At 37.4% G+C, this 13,887-nt stretch overlaps 2 protein-coding genes across 12 annotated transcripts in view; one reads left to right on the top strand and one right to left on the bottom strand.

Annotated features, from left to right (window-relative positions):
• FMNL2 (formin like 2) overlaps positions 1-4,937 on the top strand; it is a 286,160-nt gene extending 281,223 nt beyond the window's left edge. For 3 of the 5 annotated variants that reach the window (XM_006125649.4, XM_006125646.4, XM_075933414.1), the window contains one exon: positions 2,785-4,937. Coding sequence is in view for 4 of the 5 variants with exons in the window: in XM_006125646.4 (XP_006125708.1) it covers positions 2,785-2,894 (110 nt within the window). In the remaining variant the exon portion in view is untranslated. Of the gene's footprint in view, positions 1-248; positions 343-2,784 lie in introns of all 5 variants that reach the window. The other 2 variants (XM_006125650.4, XM_006125648.4) reach the window with 2 other exon arrangements.
• Positions 4,938-5,940: 1,003 nt separating this feature from the next.
• PRPF40A (pre-mRNA processing factor 40A) overlaps positions 5,941-13,887 on the bottom strand; it is a 57,642-nt gene continuing 49,695 nt past the window's right edge. For all 7 annotated transcript variants that reach the window (XM_025185923.2, XM_075933409.1, XM_075933408.1 and 4 more), the window contains 2 exons: positions 11,991-12,128; positions 5,941-9,237 (listed from right to left, as the gene is read on the bottom strand). In XM_025185923.2, coding sequence (XP_025041708.2) covers positions 9,145-9,237; positions 11,991-12,128 — 231 coding nt within the window. In that variant the 3' untranslated portion in view covers positions 5,941-9,144. The remainder of the gene's footprint in view (positions 9,238-11,990; positions 12,129-13,887) is intronic.

Consider the following 13,887-nt stretch of genomic DNA (forward strand, 5'->3'; position numbering starts at 1 on the left):
TCTTTCAAGTTAATAGCTGTATTATCTTCCTGGAGCCAATCTTCAAAGCAGCTTGGAATTTTTAGAGACTAGGGTGGCCATCTTGTCTTTTCCTTCCTGTTTCTAACCTCCTCTTGTACTTTTGGCCTCATTCCCTCTTCTTGCTCTATTGGCTAATATGCCTGGGATTTTTGAACACTGAGTTGAGTTGCTCTTCTTTTTCATTTCATTTTTTATTTAACCATCATTTTGTGTTTTTTTCTGTTTAGCCCTAAAGAAGAATAATATCACTAAATTTCCAAATGTTCACTCGAGGGTAAGGATTTCTTCTAGCACACCGGTGGTGGAGGATACACAGAGCTGGCAAGCATCACTTTTTACTTAGCTTCCTCCTCTCTCTGTATGCCACACAAATTGTTGATAAATATGACTAAATGTAATACTGGTGAGGGACTAAAGACATAAGGCACACTAAAGTATTAAGAATGTTAGTGTCCCTTACACATTTTTCACACTTGTGTTATAAGGCTTGATCAAGCATGTTCTAGGACGATGGTGGGCAATAACTGGCCCATCAGTCACCAGGGTTAGCCCCTGGCAGGCAGCTGTGGATTTAGGGCAGGGCGAGCGGGGCGGTTGCCCCAGATCCCAGCTTTCTGAGGCCCCGCGCATGTGCCGTAGCGCCACAGCGCATGTGCCGTATCAAAGGGGGGGGCCCTCTGCGGCACTCTCATCCGCCCCTGCTGGTGGGCAGCCAGTTTAAAGCTCCTATTCTTTGTTTGCCATTCCCAGCCAATGGAAGCTGTTGGAAGTGGTGTGGATCAAGACACTGATGAGCCGTGTCTGGCTTATTACCCACCGTTTTAGGATGAACTACTCCCATGGGAGGCTCATGTACAGTAATTGACTTCTGTGCATATTGACTCCTGACTGGGTTTCTTGATCTCCTCCCTAATGAGGATCTGTAAGCTTTGGGGAGGGGATGGGGATAACTGAAGCCCTAGAATAGTGATAGAAATGTAGCCGTGTTAGTCTGAGGTAGCTGAAGCAAAATGCAGGACAATGTAGCACTTTAAAGACTAACAAGATGGTTTATTAGATGATGAGCTTTCGTGGGCCAGACCCACTTCCTCAGATCAAGGAAGTGGGTCTGGCCCACGAAAGCTCATCATCTAATAAACCATCTTGTTAGTCTTTAAAGTGCTACATTGTCCTGCATTTTGCTTCTGAAGCCCTAGAGATATAGAGAGACTAAAATAGGGGACAGTTTACAAGGCTTTTTGGTTTTAGAATTTTCCTTGAGTAGGGTGTGTCTCTCCTGCTAGAACTTTCTTGATAGGTATAGTGGACTTCTACCCCTCTCTTTATTGCCATTTGAGAGTGTGAAAGTCCTGTCCCCTCTCCCTTGCTGAACTGCTTCTTTGAAATGTCAGCAAGAGAGCTGTACACCCAGCACCAGACTGGCCATAAAATGAAGTGGCCTACACCAAACTATAAAAAAAAGTTTGAATCATAGGACTGAACTGGACCTTGAGAGATCATCTAATCCAGCCCTCTGCACTCACAGCAAGATTAAGATCATTTAAAGTGTTAGAATCATGAGTGCTTATCATGATTGGTGCCCTCTTTCCTCATTTCTATTTGGGGCAAAAGTTTGGTCCCTCCATTTTGCCCAAAATAGTTATCTATGACGTATACTTCAGCACACACCAGACCCATCGCCAGGACGGTACTGCACCATGCTTCAGGGGGCATAAAGTGCAGTGCACCTAAACAGTAAGACAAGAAGCTGCACAAATCTGTGTGCAGGTAGCAATAGCTGAGTTTCCCACAATGGCTGTCCCTGCTGTCAGTGAACATGTGGCTGGGGGAGGGTCTAGGAGTTTCCTTTAAACAAAACACTGACAAAAGCCATAAGTGCTAAGATATGGAAACAGTTTCAGCTGCTCCACTCTGACATTTCTTCCCTGGCACAGGAAACTTCCCCCTGCATTAGGATATCAAGGGAGATACTGAACATTCTCAGTATATTCCCAGACATTATTCCCAAGAAGCCTATTTCAGAAATGGTTATCAGGATAGACAGATTATGGCCCAGATTTATCCCTGTTGTAATTACTGATTTCATTGGGAATGGGTGGAGGTTTAGCTGGTCATGAAGTCATTATTGTGTGGCTGCAGCTACATATATAGAAAGTATTTTTTTGATCTTCAGCTGCTTAGTAGCAATAAAACAGAATAGAACCTTTAAATTTTTACCATAGAGTAATTGTCTAACATCCATTTTTTCCATGACCCTCCCCTCTCCCAGACAGATGTATAGAAGGCATAAAATCATTCTTCCTTTGGCAAGAATTTAAAACTTTATCCGACTTTGAGTTTATTCAACTTCCAGCCACTTTCAGAAAAAAATTGACCAAACTGCAGTGATTCTAGTGGTTACAGCTCCCCCCAAAAAAGCCAAAACCCCACACCAGCAAAAAAAAAAAAAAAAAAGTATTTCAGTTGTGTTTATTGAAATTGATGTTTCACCCTGATTTTATTAAAAATAAAGTCATCTCCAACCAATGGGAATAATTATTTCAGACAAATTTAATAGCATGACAAGAATACCACCAGTATTACCTTTTTTGGTGTTTATTAAGGACAAATCATTATATTTGCTTAATTCTCAATGGGGTTAAAAGCCCTTTTACTTTCTACACAAGCTGCTTTGATTGGCTGCCAGCAGGACTTTTTCTTGTCTAAATAAATACCACTTCGTTTACCTGTTTCTGATTTCCTATTTCCATATCTTTTTTGCAGATCTTAGAAACCAGCCATACAGACGAGCCGATGCGGTAAGGAGAAGCGTTAGGAGACGCTTTGATGATCAGAACTTGCGCTCTGTAAATGGTGCTGAAATAACCATGTGAGCTGGAGATCTGCATGTGAAAAGTAGAGCGTGTGCTTGAATGATACTTTGTCCATGTGAATTATATGTGCTGCCATTTAATTATAGCCTTGAATACAGTAAAATTACCTTCTAAAGGGCTCAGACATAGAAAATGCATAGGAACATAAGTGATGGGCTCTCTACTCAACCATAGCTAACAAGTGCCTAAAATTGAAATACCTGTTCAAATTAATCAAAGCAATAGGACTTGATTTGATTGGGTATCTTTTTACACCAATACACTATTCAGTATTTTTAACCAAAATGTAAAATACATAATTTTGTGTTACATGAAATTTAGTGATTGGTCTTCAGTGGCCCTTCTTGATTTCCTGACAGGTTGTAAATAAGTAATACTTGGATGCAATCTGCTGTGGATTAAACTTTTCAATGCATTCCTGTCCTGTCTGCTACAGAATTAACCTTGAGCTTCAACTGCACTTATTAGCTTTTATATATATTTAAGGGCTTTACCACATGCAAGGGGGAAGTAATTACAAAATGAACTGTATCTTTCAATCATACATAAACCCCTGACCAATACAAATTAGATGTGTTAAGATGTAATTCAGTGAACACAAGGTTTATAGCAAATGAACACGAACTAGTCTTCTTGTTCAGCTTCTGCTTTTTATATGCCAGTGTGCATTGTGGGATAAGCAGTGAAGGATAGTTGGAGGGTATGAATGCATTGCAAAGACATGATAAAAAGAATGTTGTATCAGACTCATTTAGTATGTTCTTCCGATAGAGGCAGCTTTTGAATAACAGAGTGTATTTATTAATTAGCACTAAGATATTAACATCTCATTAATCAGTATTAGGATTTCTGAGGACCATTACTGTTCAGTTATTAGCTCAGTGAAATAATCTTGTGCCCTGCTGCAAGGATTTTAATATCCCATCTTTAAACTTGTATCTGCATTGAGCAATGATGTAATCCAGTAAGTAGGTATGTTTTTCCTGTGACAATCGAGTTCTGATTACTTAATGCAAAAGGACCTTTGTTGTTCAAATGCATCCCCGTTTCTAAATTCTTAGTAACTTTACATGTTGCAATTTACACTTTAAAAATGACCTTATATTCAGCTTGGAAATATTTAAATATAAACACAGTACTACTGGTGCAGATCACTTTGTTTTAATGGAATTTTATTTATCCTACAATGGCAAGGTACTTGATCTATTCCAAACTCAAGAACTGGACTGATAACTAAAACTGTACTTTCAGAGAAGATACATTTTGCTTGTGGCTTACCATTCCTGGTAGCATTGCATCAGTATGTTAATTGTAAAATTTATTGTATAGTATTTAACCACTGAATTTTTCTTTCTTTTATGTTGTGCTTTATGTGAACCACTGGTGAAGGTCCCATTTTCCTTGGATAATGTGTAGTTATATGAATCTGTTTTTAAATGTACAGATATTTTGCTACAAAATTGGTGCAGTTTTTTATGGTTTTTACACTTCTTTAATTCCCACTTTAGCCTCTGGGTAATATTGTAAATATTGTTTAAAAAAATGCATCAGCCTGTGCTATACAATCTGAATGTTATTTTAACTTATAGTTTTGTTTTTTATATTTAACTAAGTGGATAGTTTGGGACTCAGTTACCACACTGACTTCTGCTTACCTATTTACAGAAAGTTTACATTAAAACTGCCACCTATTCCCTCATTTACAGCAACGTGTACTCAACATGCAAAAGAGAACATGCCAAGATTGCCTCTTTCTTCACAGATAGTGACAAAAGAGTTTTAATCGATAGAAGAAAAATAATTTGGCAACATAATTTAAGTACATTTGTTAGTAAAATAGATAAAACACGTACGCTCAAAATCTGATAACTTACACAGCAAATAATATCATACTCAAGGACTGTAATATTGGCATGTTCTCTTTGTTTTTCTAGTAATAGACCTGCTTCTTAGCAATATTAGAAGTGTTTTATAAAAGCAGTTCTTGTTACTTTTCTGGTCTCTTCATGGCATATGATCAAATAAACTATTTACACTACTATATGGTAATGCCTATTTCTCTTCTTTGGTATGTTTATACTGCACTTTTGAAGAGGTTGCTAGCAAATGAATCACAAGTAGGATTGAACTTAATTGTTACAGAAATCATTTGTCACTAATATCTGCAGTTTATTATCAGAACCCGAGGTGGGGAAGATCACAAATTCCAGCTTCTCTCATGAACCACACTAAAACTAAACTCTCTCATTCTATGATTCTGTATTTTTATTTTTAAGAGAAACACTTCACACCACTACCTGCATAACCAAGCCACACAGAAAACTATCCAGCCAAACCATTGAGATAGTAAATTCAGGTGGAGTCAAGGCACCTTGGCACCTAAAACATTGGCTAATCTTCTCCAATCAAATCCGTGGAATAAAGATAAAGTTCTGTGTGCTCTTTAAACTAAGGGTTCCTTTTCACGGGAGAGTGTATTTCTACACTTTCTACAGTATTTTCCTCTCAAAACACAGGATATCTGAGTAAACCCACATTTATTTAACATTATAAATGCTTTACAGCCTATGTCCTGACACCCCTCAGTTCACAAAACTCATTAAAATCTTCCTTTATGAAGGGGGAATACATTTTTAATTTCCAAAAAACAAATATTCTTTGGCTTATAAAAGATCCCAAATGCTATGGGTTTTAACGTAACCATTATATATATAAATGGCCATAGAGGATCAGACCAAAGATCCATCTAGCTCATGTCCTGCTTTCTGACATTGGCCAAATGATAGGTGCCCCAGAAGTTATAAACAGAACAGGTAATCGTCAAGCGAACCCAGCCATGACAAACAGAAAAGTAACAGGAAAGAGCCACTCAGGCAGTACGTGTCTTTAGACTAGTTGGTATACCTTCTCTATAAAGCAGTACAACTTTGTTAGACAAACTAGTATAAAAGTCCTAGCTCCATACCTTATTTCAAGTTAACGTCATCTGTGCTGTGGGGTTATACTGCTTTATACCTGTTTTTAAATCAATTAGTACAAAGTGTACTCTAAAGCAAGGAAGTGAGATTTTATTAAGGATGCATCACTACTCTGGGAAATGCAGTCACTATACAATATGGTTAATTTTATAAACACTTCTACTTTTCAATGTAGGTGTATTGTAAAAAGAAAACACACCTTAAATGTTTATGTCCTTGGTCTAACATCCGTGATAAATATGTTTCATATCCTACACCTTTTGATTAACAAACATTTCTTATTGCAATACAACTAATACATCTTTAGACACCATCATATAAAAGAAACTTTGCTTTTCTCAGCACCTTCATGCACAGTTCAAATTGCTCGTCGAGTATAAGGTTTGTATTTACCAAGGTTCAGCACCCTTACTAGCAATCCATAGCCTGTGAACATATTTAATTAGTATCCTGCTAAGAAAAAAAAATTACAACTCCTAAACAATTTTGCCCCTATGACTTTTTTTTTTTAATTCCCCCATCCCAAAGGATTTTCAATGTTAGGCAAACTCCATTATAAGAAATGCACTGCAAAAGAATAAAAAGGTGCAACTAGATATGCAACAATATTTCTGCAGCAAAACTTAATCTGCTAAAATAATAAAATGGCAAACAAACTATTTATGGTGGTGGTAATTAAATTATTAAATTATCACTTCCCCCCTTCCATTTATGGCATAATGTGGCAACGCTCAAATTTAAGAGAATAAACTGATCTTGTAACCAAACCTCAATTGAAAAACCAGTCTTTTTTGAAGGAGTGGACGATGGAAAGAATTCATTTCCCAAGATCAGAAAACAAGCTGTGCATTGCCAAAATGGATATAAATGAGAATGTATTTCCTACTGGGATGGTTTTTGCAAGATCTGATTACAAAATACAAAAAAGATACATTCCATTAGAATACTTTACAGTTACATCTTTTTATTTTTAATGAAAAAATAAAGACAAACCTTGTAAAAGTAATATTTACTTAGAAACATGTTTCTTTGTGTAAATTATGCTAGGCAATAAAAGTATTTTACACAAATTCTAATGTGTTTTCAAAACCATTATGACCCATCAAAATTTCTAAACTAATTTGCAATTTCGATATTTCCTCACATTTTTGTCAAACAAAATATTTGACATGATAAACTATGTACTATACCCCCCAAATTTTGTGTTTGTTTTTCAGCACAGATTTAACCTAATTGTTAACACTATCGATGTGGGTTTTTTCAATACAAACACAGGAAAGTGAATTTTACAAGATTAGCAAAAAATATATATATTTAAAATCTAACTGATTTTATATCCCCAAAGACCCATGATCAGCGCTCCATTCCTGACATGCAGAATAACCTGCAACTTCCCACACTTTGGAGAGTTGCTAGGCATGGTGCAGAAATATGGAACAGACCCATTGCTAGCATTTTAGTTCATTTGCAGTTTTCTGGATATTCAGCATGAAACATTTTACTAGATATAAAAGACAATTTATTAGAATCCTTTACCTCAAACCTCTTCAGTAATGAATGATTAACAGGTATGTGATGGATGACTACTGTTTGTTATGTTGGATGTGTCTACCAAATAGTCTTAAATACAAAAATCTGCTGCCATTTCTTTCTTAACATGGTAGACCAAATATTTCGCTAAACAAATGTTTTCTTTCAACTGAAAAGTTTGTTTCAAAGAGCAACCTTAAAAAGTGTGACACACCCATCCTACTGAAAATATTCTGTTAATGCTGCAATTCTGGGCATTGATCTTAAATGTTTGGGCTTTTTAGGCATTTGTGTATTGGTAACATTTATCAGATGTAGTTGATAAAAGGGATTAATATATTGAAAAGGAAGCTAAACTCTGCATGGTCTTCAAAATAAAAATTGAGTAAACAAGTTGCTTAATTCCATCAATCATAGATAGCAGTTATTTCTGTTACAGCTGTACAGAGTATTTAAAACTAGAAATAAATACTAGTACACGCTAGAGGACAAAATTTAATTGATAAAAATGTACAAAAATATTCAAATCAGAAATGTTTCAGAATGTGTACCACAGTAGTCAATACTTGTCACTGAATAGGGAAAGTAGAACTTCTCCTTGAAGCAAAATTGGTCAGAGGCTACCCCCAAAAAGGCTGATTTTTTAAAAAATACTAGTTTTTTATTTAAAGAAAAAAGTTTAGATCAGCATTGATTTTTAACATTAATATTGCAACTGCTTTTTAAAATTTGGTGGTACATTCTTCAGCAGGTTCTTAAGGCAACATATTGAAATTAATTTACAAGCTGATTTTATGTTAAACTTTCTTATGAAGATAAATGCTGAAAAATGCCCTCAACCATTTTTTTAGAGTGTGTGTGTGTGTGTGTGTGTGTGTGTACCTACCTCAGTTTTTACTTTAATAAAAATGGTGGCTATTATACAGCAGTGTCCTCTAATGCCACTGTAATGAAGGGCCTAGCAGATATCCATCATAAACACCTATCTGCAAGGGTTTAAAACTTTACCATAAAAATTTACTCCAAGATGAAACTTGACATAGAAAGTCTCAGCCAGGAAGTCAAATTTTTTGTTTAATACAATTATCAAAACCATAAATTTGGCCAGTAACATAGTGCACAAAAAAGCAATTTTTGTTTCTGATGCTTTTCTGTACTACTGTAAATCAAAAAACAGATTCATTATTCCTTCTCCATTTCCCTCTGTCTGCCCAAAAAAAATAATTAAAAAAAAAAGCAAAAAACAAACAAACAAAAAACCCCAAGCACGCGGACAGTTAAGCTACAAGAAACTACATTTTTAATTTTTCCAAAAAGGAATTTTAGCTTGTCTACACTGGCCTGTAAAAACAGGTTTAGCTCCTTTCTGGGAAGAACTGCGCTTAAGACATGGATTGCCAAAAAGATGCTAATACTTTTCTTGGCCAGAATAGACAGGACCCAGAGTCAGAAGTGAAACAGCTTCCATTCATCATGTGCCCTTCCAAAGAGCTGTAGGATGCATGTAATATATATGCTATCTAGCAAGTCAAGAACAGAACTTCAACTCTGAATTTCCTGTTTTTCTAGATTCCATGTCAGGCCCCATAATGGTATTACTTGAATGCATTTCTTTATGCAATATCATTAAAACCCACTGTTATTTCAACAATGGAACTCAGAATATCAGAACTCATATCCCGAATTAGACATCAGTTTTTTATTAAATCCTACTGTAAATGTATTTGGTATAAATAATATTCTTATTGATCTTCATCCAGTTGTTCCAAGAGGGTCCTTCTCTGTTTTTCTAATTCCCCTTCGCTCAGTTCACTGCCAGATGTATCCCAATTACCCTGCAAAAAATTGTAATGATTATACCACCACCACACTGTAATTTACCCACATGTGTTCCAATATCTTTTTCTGGCTTTTATTAGAAAATATAGCCAGAAAAATCAAGGGAATAAATTCCATAAAGGAACTGGCAGGTGAAGCAATATAATAAAAGCATTTGTTGAATTCTAATAGTACATCCCATGGTGCAATATACTTGTATGCAATTCTCTCAGTGTATGTCTACACTACAGAGTTTTGTCAGAAAAACAACTTTTTCCAACAAAACTTGATTGCAGTGTGGACTTTCCTCATGTTCTTCTGCAAGAAAATCGAAAGAACAGAGGGGTTTTTCCGGCACTGGTAATCCTCATTCTACAAGGAAGAAGCCATCTTGCGAAAGAGCTCTTTTGCAAAAAGGACTGTGTGGACAGGGGGAAGAGGGAGTTCTTTCAGAAGAGGAAAGGACAAAGCACAGGTGCCCTGGTGGCCATTCCATCCACAGCAATCACAGCTTACATGCGAGAGAGCATCCATTCAGTCTGGACGATGTATTTCGGAAGAAGTTTTTTCGGAAGATCTCATCCGAAAAAAGCTTCTTCCGAAAAAAGCCTAGTAGTCTAGACATAGGCTCAGAAGATAAGCATCCCAAGGAGGGTCTACATTAGATCTGTCAACTTTTTCATCATTAGAACCAATATTTGTAGCAACTGTGAAAGCATTAGAGTAGACAATGTTTTAGAGGGAAGCTTGTGTTTTAACCACCATATTGTCTAACCCTGTACTGAGACTAGACATAGCCCATGTTGTGCAGACTGACTGGCAAGATTTTTCGCAAAAGCAGAACTTGCCAGCTGTCTACACTGGCCGCATGAATTTCCACAAGAACACTGACGATCTCATGTAAGATTGTCAGTGTTCTTGCGGAAATACTATGCTGCTCCCGTTTGGGCAAAAGCCCTCGCACAAGAGGGCCACTGTAGAGAACGCAGTATTGTTTTGCGAAAAAAGCCCCAATCGCAAAAATGGTGATTGGAGCTTTCTTGTGCAAAACTGCATCTATATTGGCACAGACACTTTTCCGCAAAAAGTGCTTTTGCGGAAAAGCGTTCATGCCAATCTAGACGCTCTTTTCCGCAAATGCTTTTAACGGAAAAACTTTTCTGATAAAAGCATCTGCGGAAAATCATGCCAGTCTAGACGTAGCCATGGTGTTTAGCATTACACCTCAGCAACAGTTTTCGCCAAAATAAATAAATAAATAAAAATATGGCAATACTAATAAAGTATCTTCAAATTTATGTCAGTTTCAATTCTTTTGACTGAAACACTTTCCAAACAGAAGCATTTTTAGTTCAAAACGTTTTTCCTATAAAAATTTTAATTTTATTAAATAAAACCTTTTAAAATTGACACAATGAAAATGAAAAATTTTGATTGTGTCAAAACACAGTATTTTGTTACCTAAAACAATTCTAATTTGCCAAAAAATTATTGGCTTGCCCAGAAATCTATACCCTTTCCCTCTCTCCCCAAATTGACCAGCAAAATTAAAAAAATTAATTATTCACTCAGAACAACCACTATCTACATGAATGCTTTTGCCATTAGTCTACCAGCAGTAACAAGAATTGGCAATTTTGAGCAAAAAAGGCTGGCCAATTAGCTACTCTTGGGTCCATGCTTCTAATAAAATATATCCTCCTTCCCATAGGATGTATGGTTGGGATTTTTAAAGGCTAAGTGAGTTATATGCCAAAATGGGTTGTGCGGGAGGACATAACTGATGGTATTGTAAGATGCTCTCTTCATAGGAGTCAACAACGTTGAGTTTGTGAGCATTTCTCACTAAGTTACCCAACTCCCTTAATCTCTCTTGAAAATCCAGTCAATTTGTAATTTGGAGAATATATAATCTGAATGGAGGCTTCAAATAGAATGCAGACTCTCCAAGAGCTTGCAACAACATTATTGGCCTCCGAAAAGTCCAAGAACTATAGAACTTGGCTCCATTAGCACTTTCTTCCACCAGTGGTCTAGATCTAGTGCAGCTCTACCATTGCTATCTAGCAACAGTGAAAAAAAGGACAGCTATACCCACAGAGACAAAAGACTGCTCCATCTAATTTTTGTCAGGATCTAGACCAAGTTAGTCAATGGGTAGGTGGTGGGCTAACTCCGCATTACCAAATACTTTAGAATGGACTTCAAAATCTTCTCCCTCTACCAATCACTTAAATGTTTTTATTTTCTCTGGAGCCCAGACACGGACCTTGACCAAAAAATGTGGACCCCCCCCAAAAAAAAATCTACTCTTATTCCAGACAAAAAACCCAACAATAGTGTTTAAGCATGTTTATAATTGTAACATGAGCCATAAAGATTATGGCCCCGAAACTCAAATGTTTTGCTACTTTCCTTAAAAATCAGAGTATTTCACTTTTATTTTTGGGATTTGGTTTTGATGATAATCATTAAAATACAGTTTTTAAATAGGAATGTGGTATTTACACAAAATCATGTGCAGAATTACTAAGCTATACAGACCTCCCAAAACACGCACTAACAATTTTAAATCTTTGAGGACGGTTAAAGTCTATTTATTATATGCCAAAATCATTCTAAATAAATCCTTAGGATTTCATACATTAGCAAGCTATTTTTTAATTAGTTGTATATTTTATGTGGATCTGTAAGCTACTATATTGTACTCAGCCAAAATTTAAAAGACTCCAAACCCACAGACAAACAAAAAGAAACCAAGAAAGCTTACAGAATCTTTTCCAGGGCGTTTTTTAGGTGGAGGAGATTTGTGCTTTGATTCAGATCTTTGTCTAGGTCTATCCTTTTCATTCTCTCTTTCTTTTTCTTTTTTATCCTTTTCTCGTTCAGTATCAGATTCTGGTGAATCCTACGAAAATAAAATGAACAAATGGGAAAAAATACTTAGTTTCAGAATATTAACTTTATTAATTTTATTAACACTTTGTGTAATGTACACAGTGAGTTCACATATCCCAGTACAACTGAGCTCTGCAAAGCTCCATTATTAAGTTACGTTTAAGCAAACTGGTTTATTTAACATGTTCTTGTTTAGAACTGACTAGCAAAATTTCATTAACATGGCAGAAGGAAACAAATACAGACAAATGCATACAGAAATGATTTCAAAAGATAGCAACAACTAAAATTGGCAGAGCAAAACATAACCTATTTTTGTACTTTTTAATTATATCTACCAAACATTAGGTCACACTAGATGTTAAGAGCACTGAGTAGAGCCCTGCAGTGAGACTGGGTCCTGTGGGTGCCAAAAGACCCACACAAGGCTCTACTGGACTATTTTTTACCAGTTAGGTATTTATGCAAAAGTCATCTCTCCAATACGATTTTTGCAAAGGGGTGATGGCATATTTCTTGGAATGACTGCACAGCAACACCTTTGTAGCTAGCTGTGGAAGAAGTCATGTCTGCACACACTTGGTGTTGTGGCAATATTAATTATGCCAAATTATTAATTGTTTTATTATTTAAATCTAAATAAATACAACTGAAATGTTAAAACAACATTCCTTTCATACTGGCCCCTGGGCCCACCCGTGGAAGTTAGCACATAATATAATTCTGGTGATTCAGCAGCAGTCAGATTAAGTCATACTCATAAGGCTCCTCATTTGCAGTCCATGCCTGGGATAGTTTAAGGCAGGTGCCTATGGCCATTTCTGAACCCACTAAAGCCCCATCTCTGAAAGAAGCCCCAGGGCAGAAACCCCTACCAGATCACCATGAACTGAGAGTACCATGGGGAGAAGCCCAAGCTCTCACTAGAGCAGATGAAGGATGGACATCCCGAGCGTGGGGTGGAGAGGCACAGGGGCAGATGTGCCCAGGTGAGGAAGCCCTCATCTACAGCAGGAGGGAATGGGGCCAGAGGCCAACTTCCTGCCAGGAGTGAAAGCCCCCTGCTAGCAGAAGCCACTGCAGGAGGAAAACCTGAGCTCCTCACCTGACCCTGGAGCTGTGGCAGTAGCCAAGTGTTAGGAGAGGGGACAGTGTTCCCTATCACTTGTGTGGCTACCCAGGAAAAATTCAAATGCTGCCCAGCTGATTAGCAGACAGCCCACAGGTACTCAAAGCTGACAGCTTGTGTTCCCATCAGCACATGCCCTGGTGCACATCATAAAATTTATTCTGCACATGGACAGGAAACATTAGAGGGAACACTGGAGGGCGGTGAGAAAGGTAGACAGAAACAGAGCCCAGCTCCTGGGCTGCTGCAGCATACAAGTGATGATGTATCACTGTCATGCAGGGAAAGACAACTCCCTTCCTTCTCCTCAGTACGGTCAGAATAGCAGTTAGGAGCAGCAGGGGATATGAGATTTTATAGCAGAGGGCTAATTTCCAGATTGGTGACACATTTTTCAGAGCTGTGAAATTGGTAGGTCTTCATTAGAGAAATGGTTTACTTTAAAGAGTGTGTTTGGAGAAAAGAACGTTTACTTACCTGTAACTGTTGTTCCTCGAGATGTGTTGCTCATGTCCATTCGAAGTAAGTGTGCACGCTGCGTGCACCACGTCTTCCGGAGCGTTTTCCCTAGCGGTACCCGTACCGCCGGCAGGGCGCCCCCGCCATGGTGGGGCATAAGTACCCCTGCCGGCGCTGCCCC

The sequence above is a fragment of the Pelodiscus sinensis genome, chromosome 7 (genome assembly GCF_049634645.1).
Source record: "Pelodiscus sinensis isolate JC-2024 chromosome 7, ASM4963464v1, whole genome shotgun sequence".
NCBI classification, from domain to species: domain Eukaryota; kingdom Metazoa; phylum Chordata; order Testudines; family Trionychidae; genus Pelodiscus; species Pelodiscus sinensis.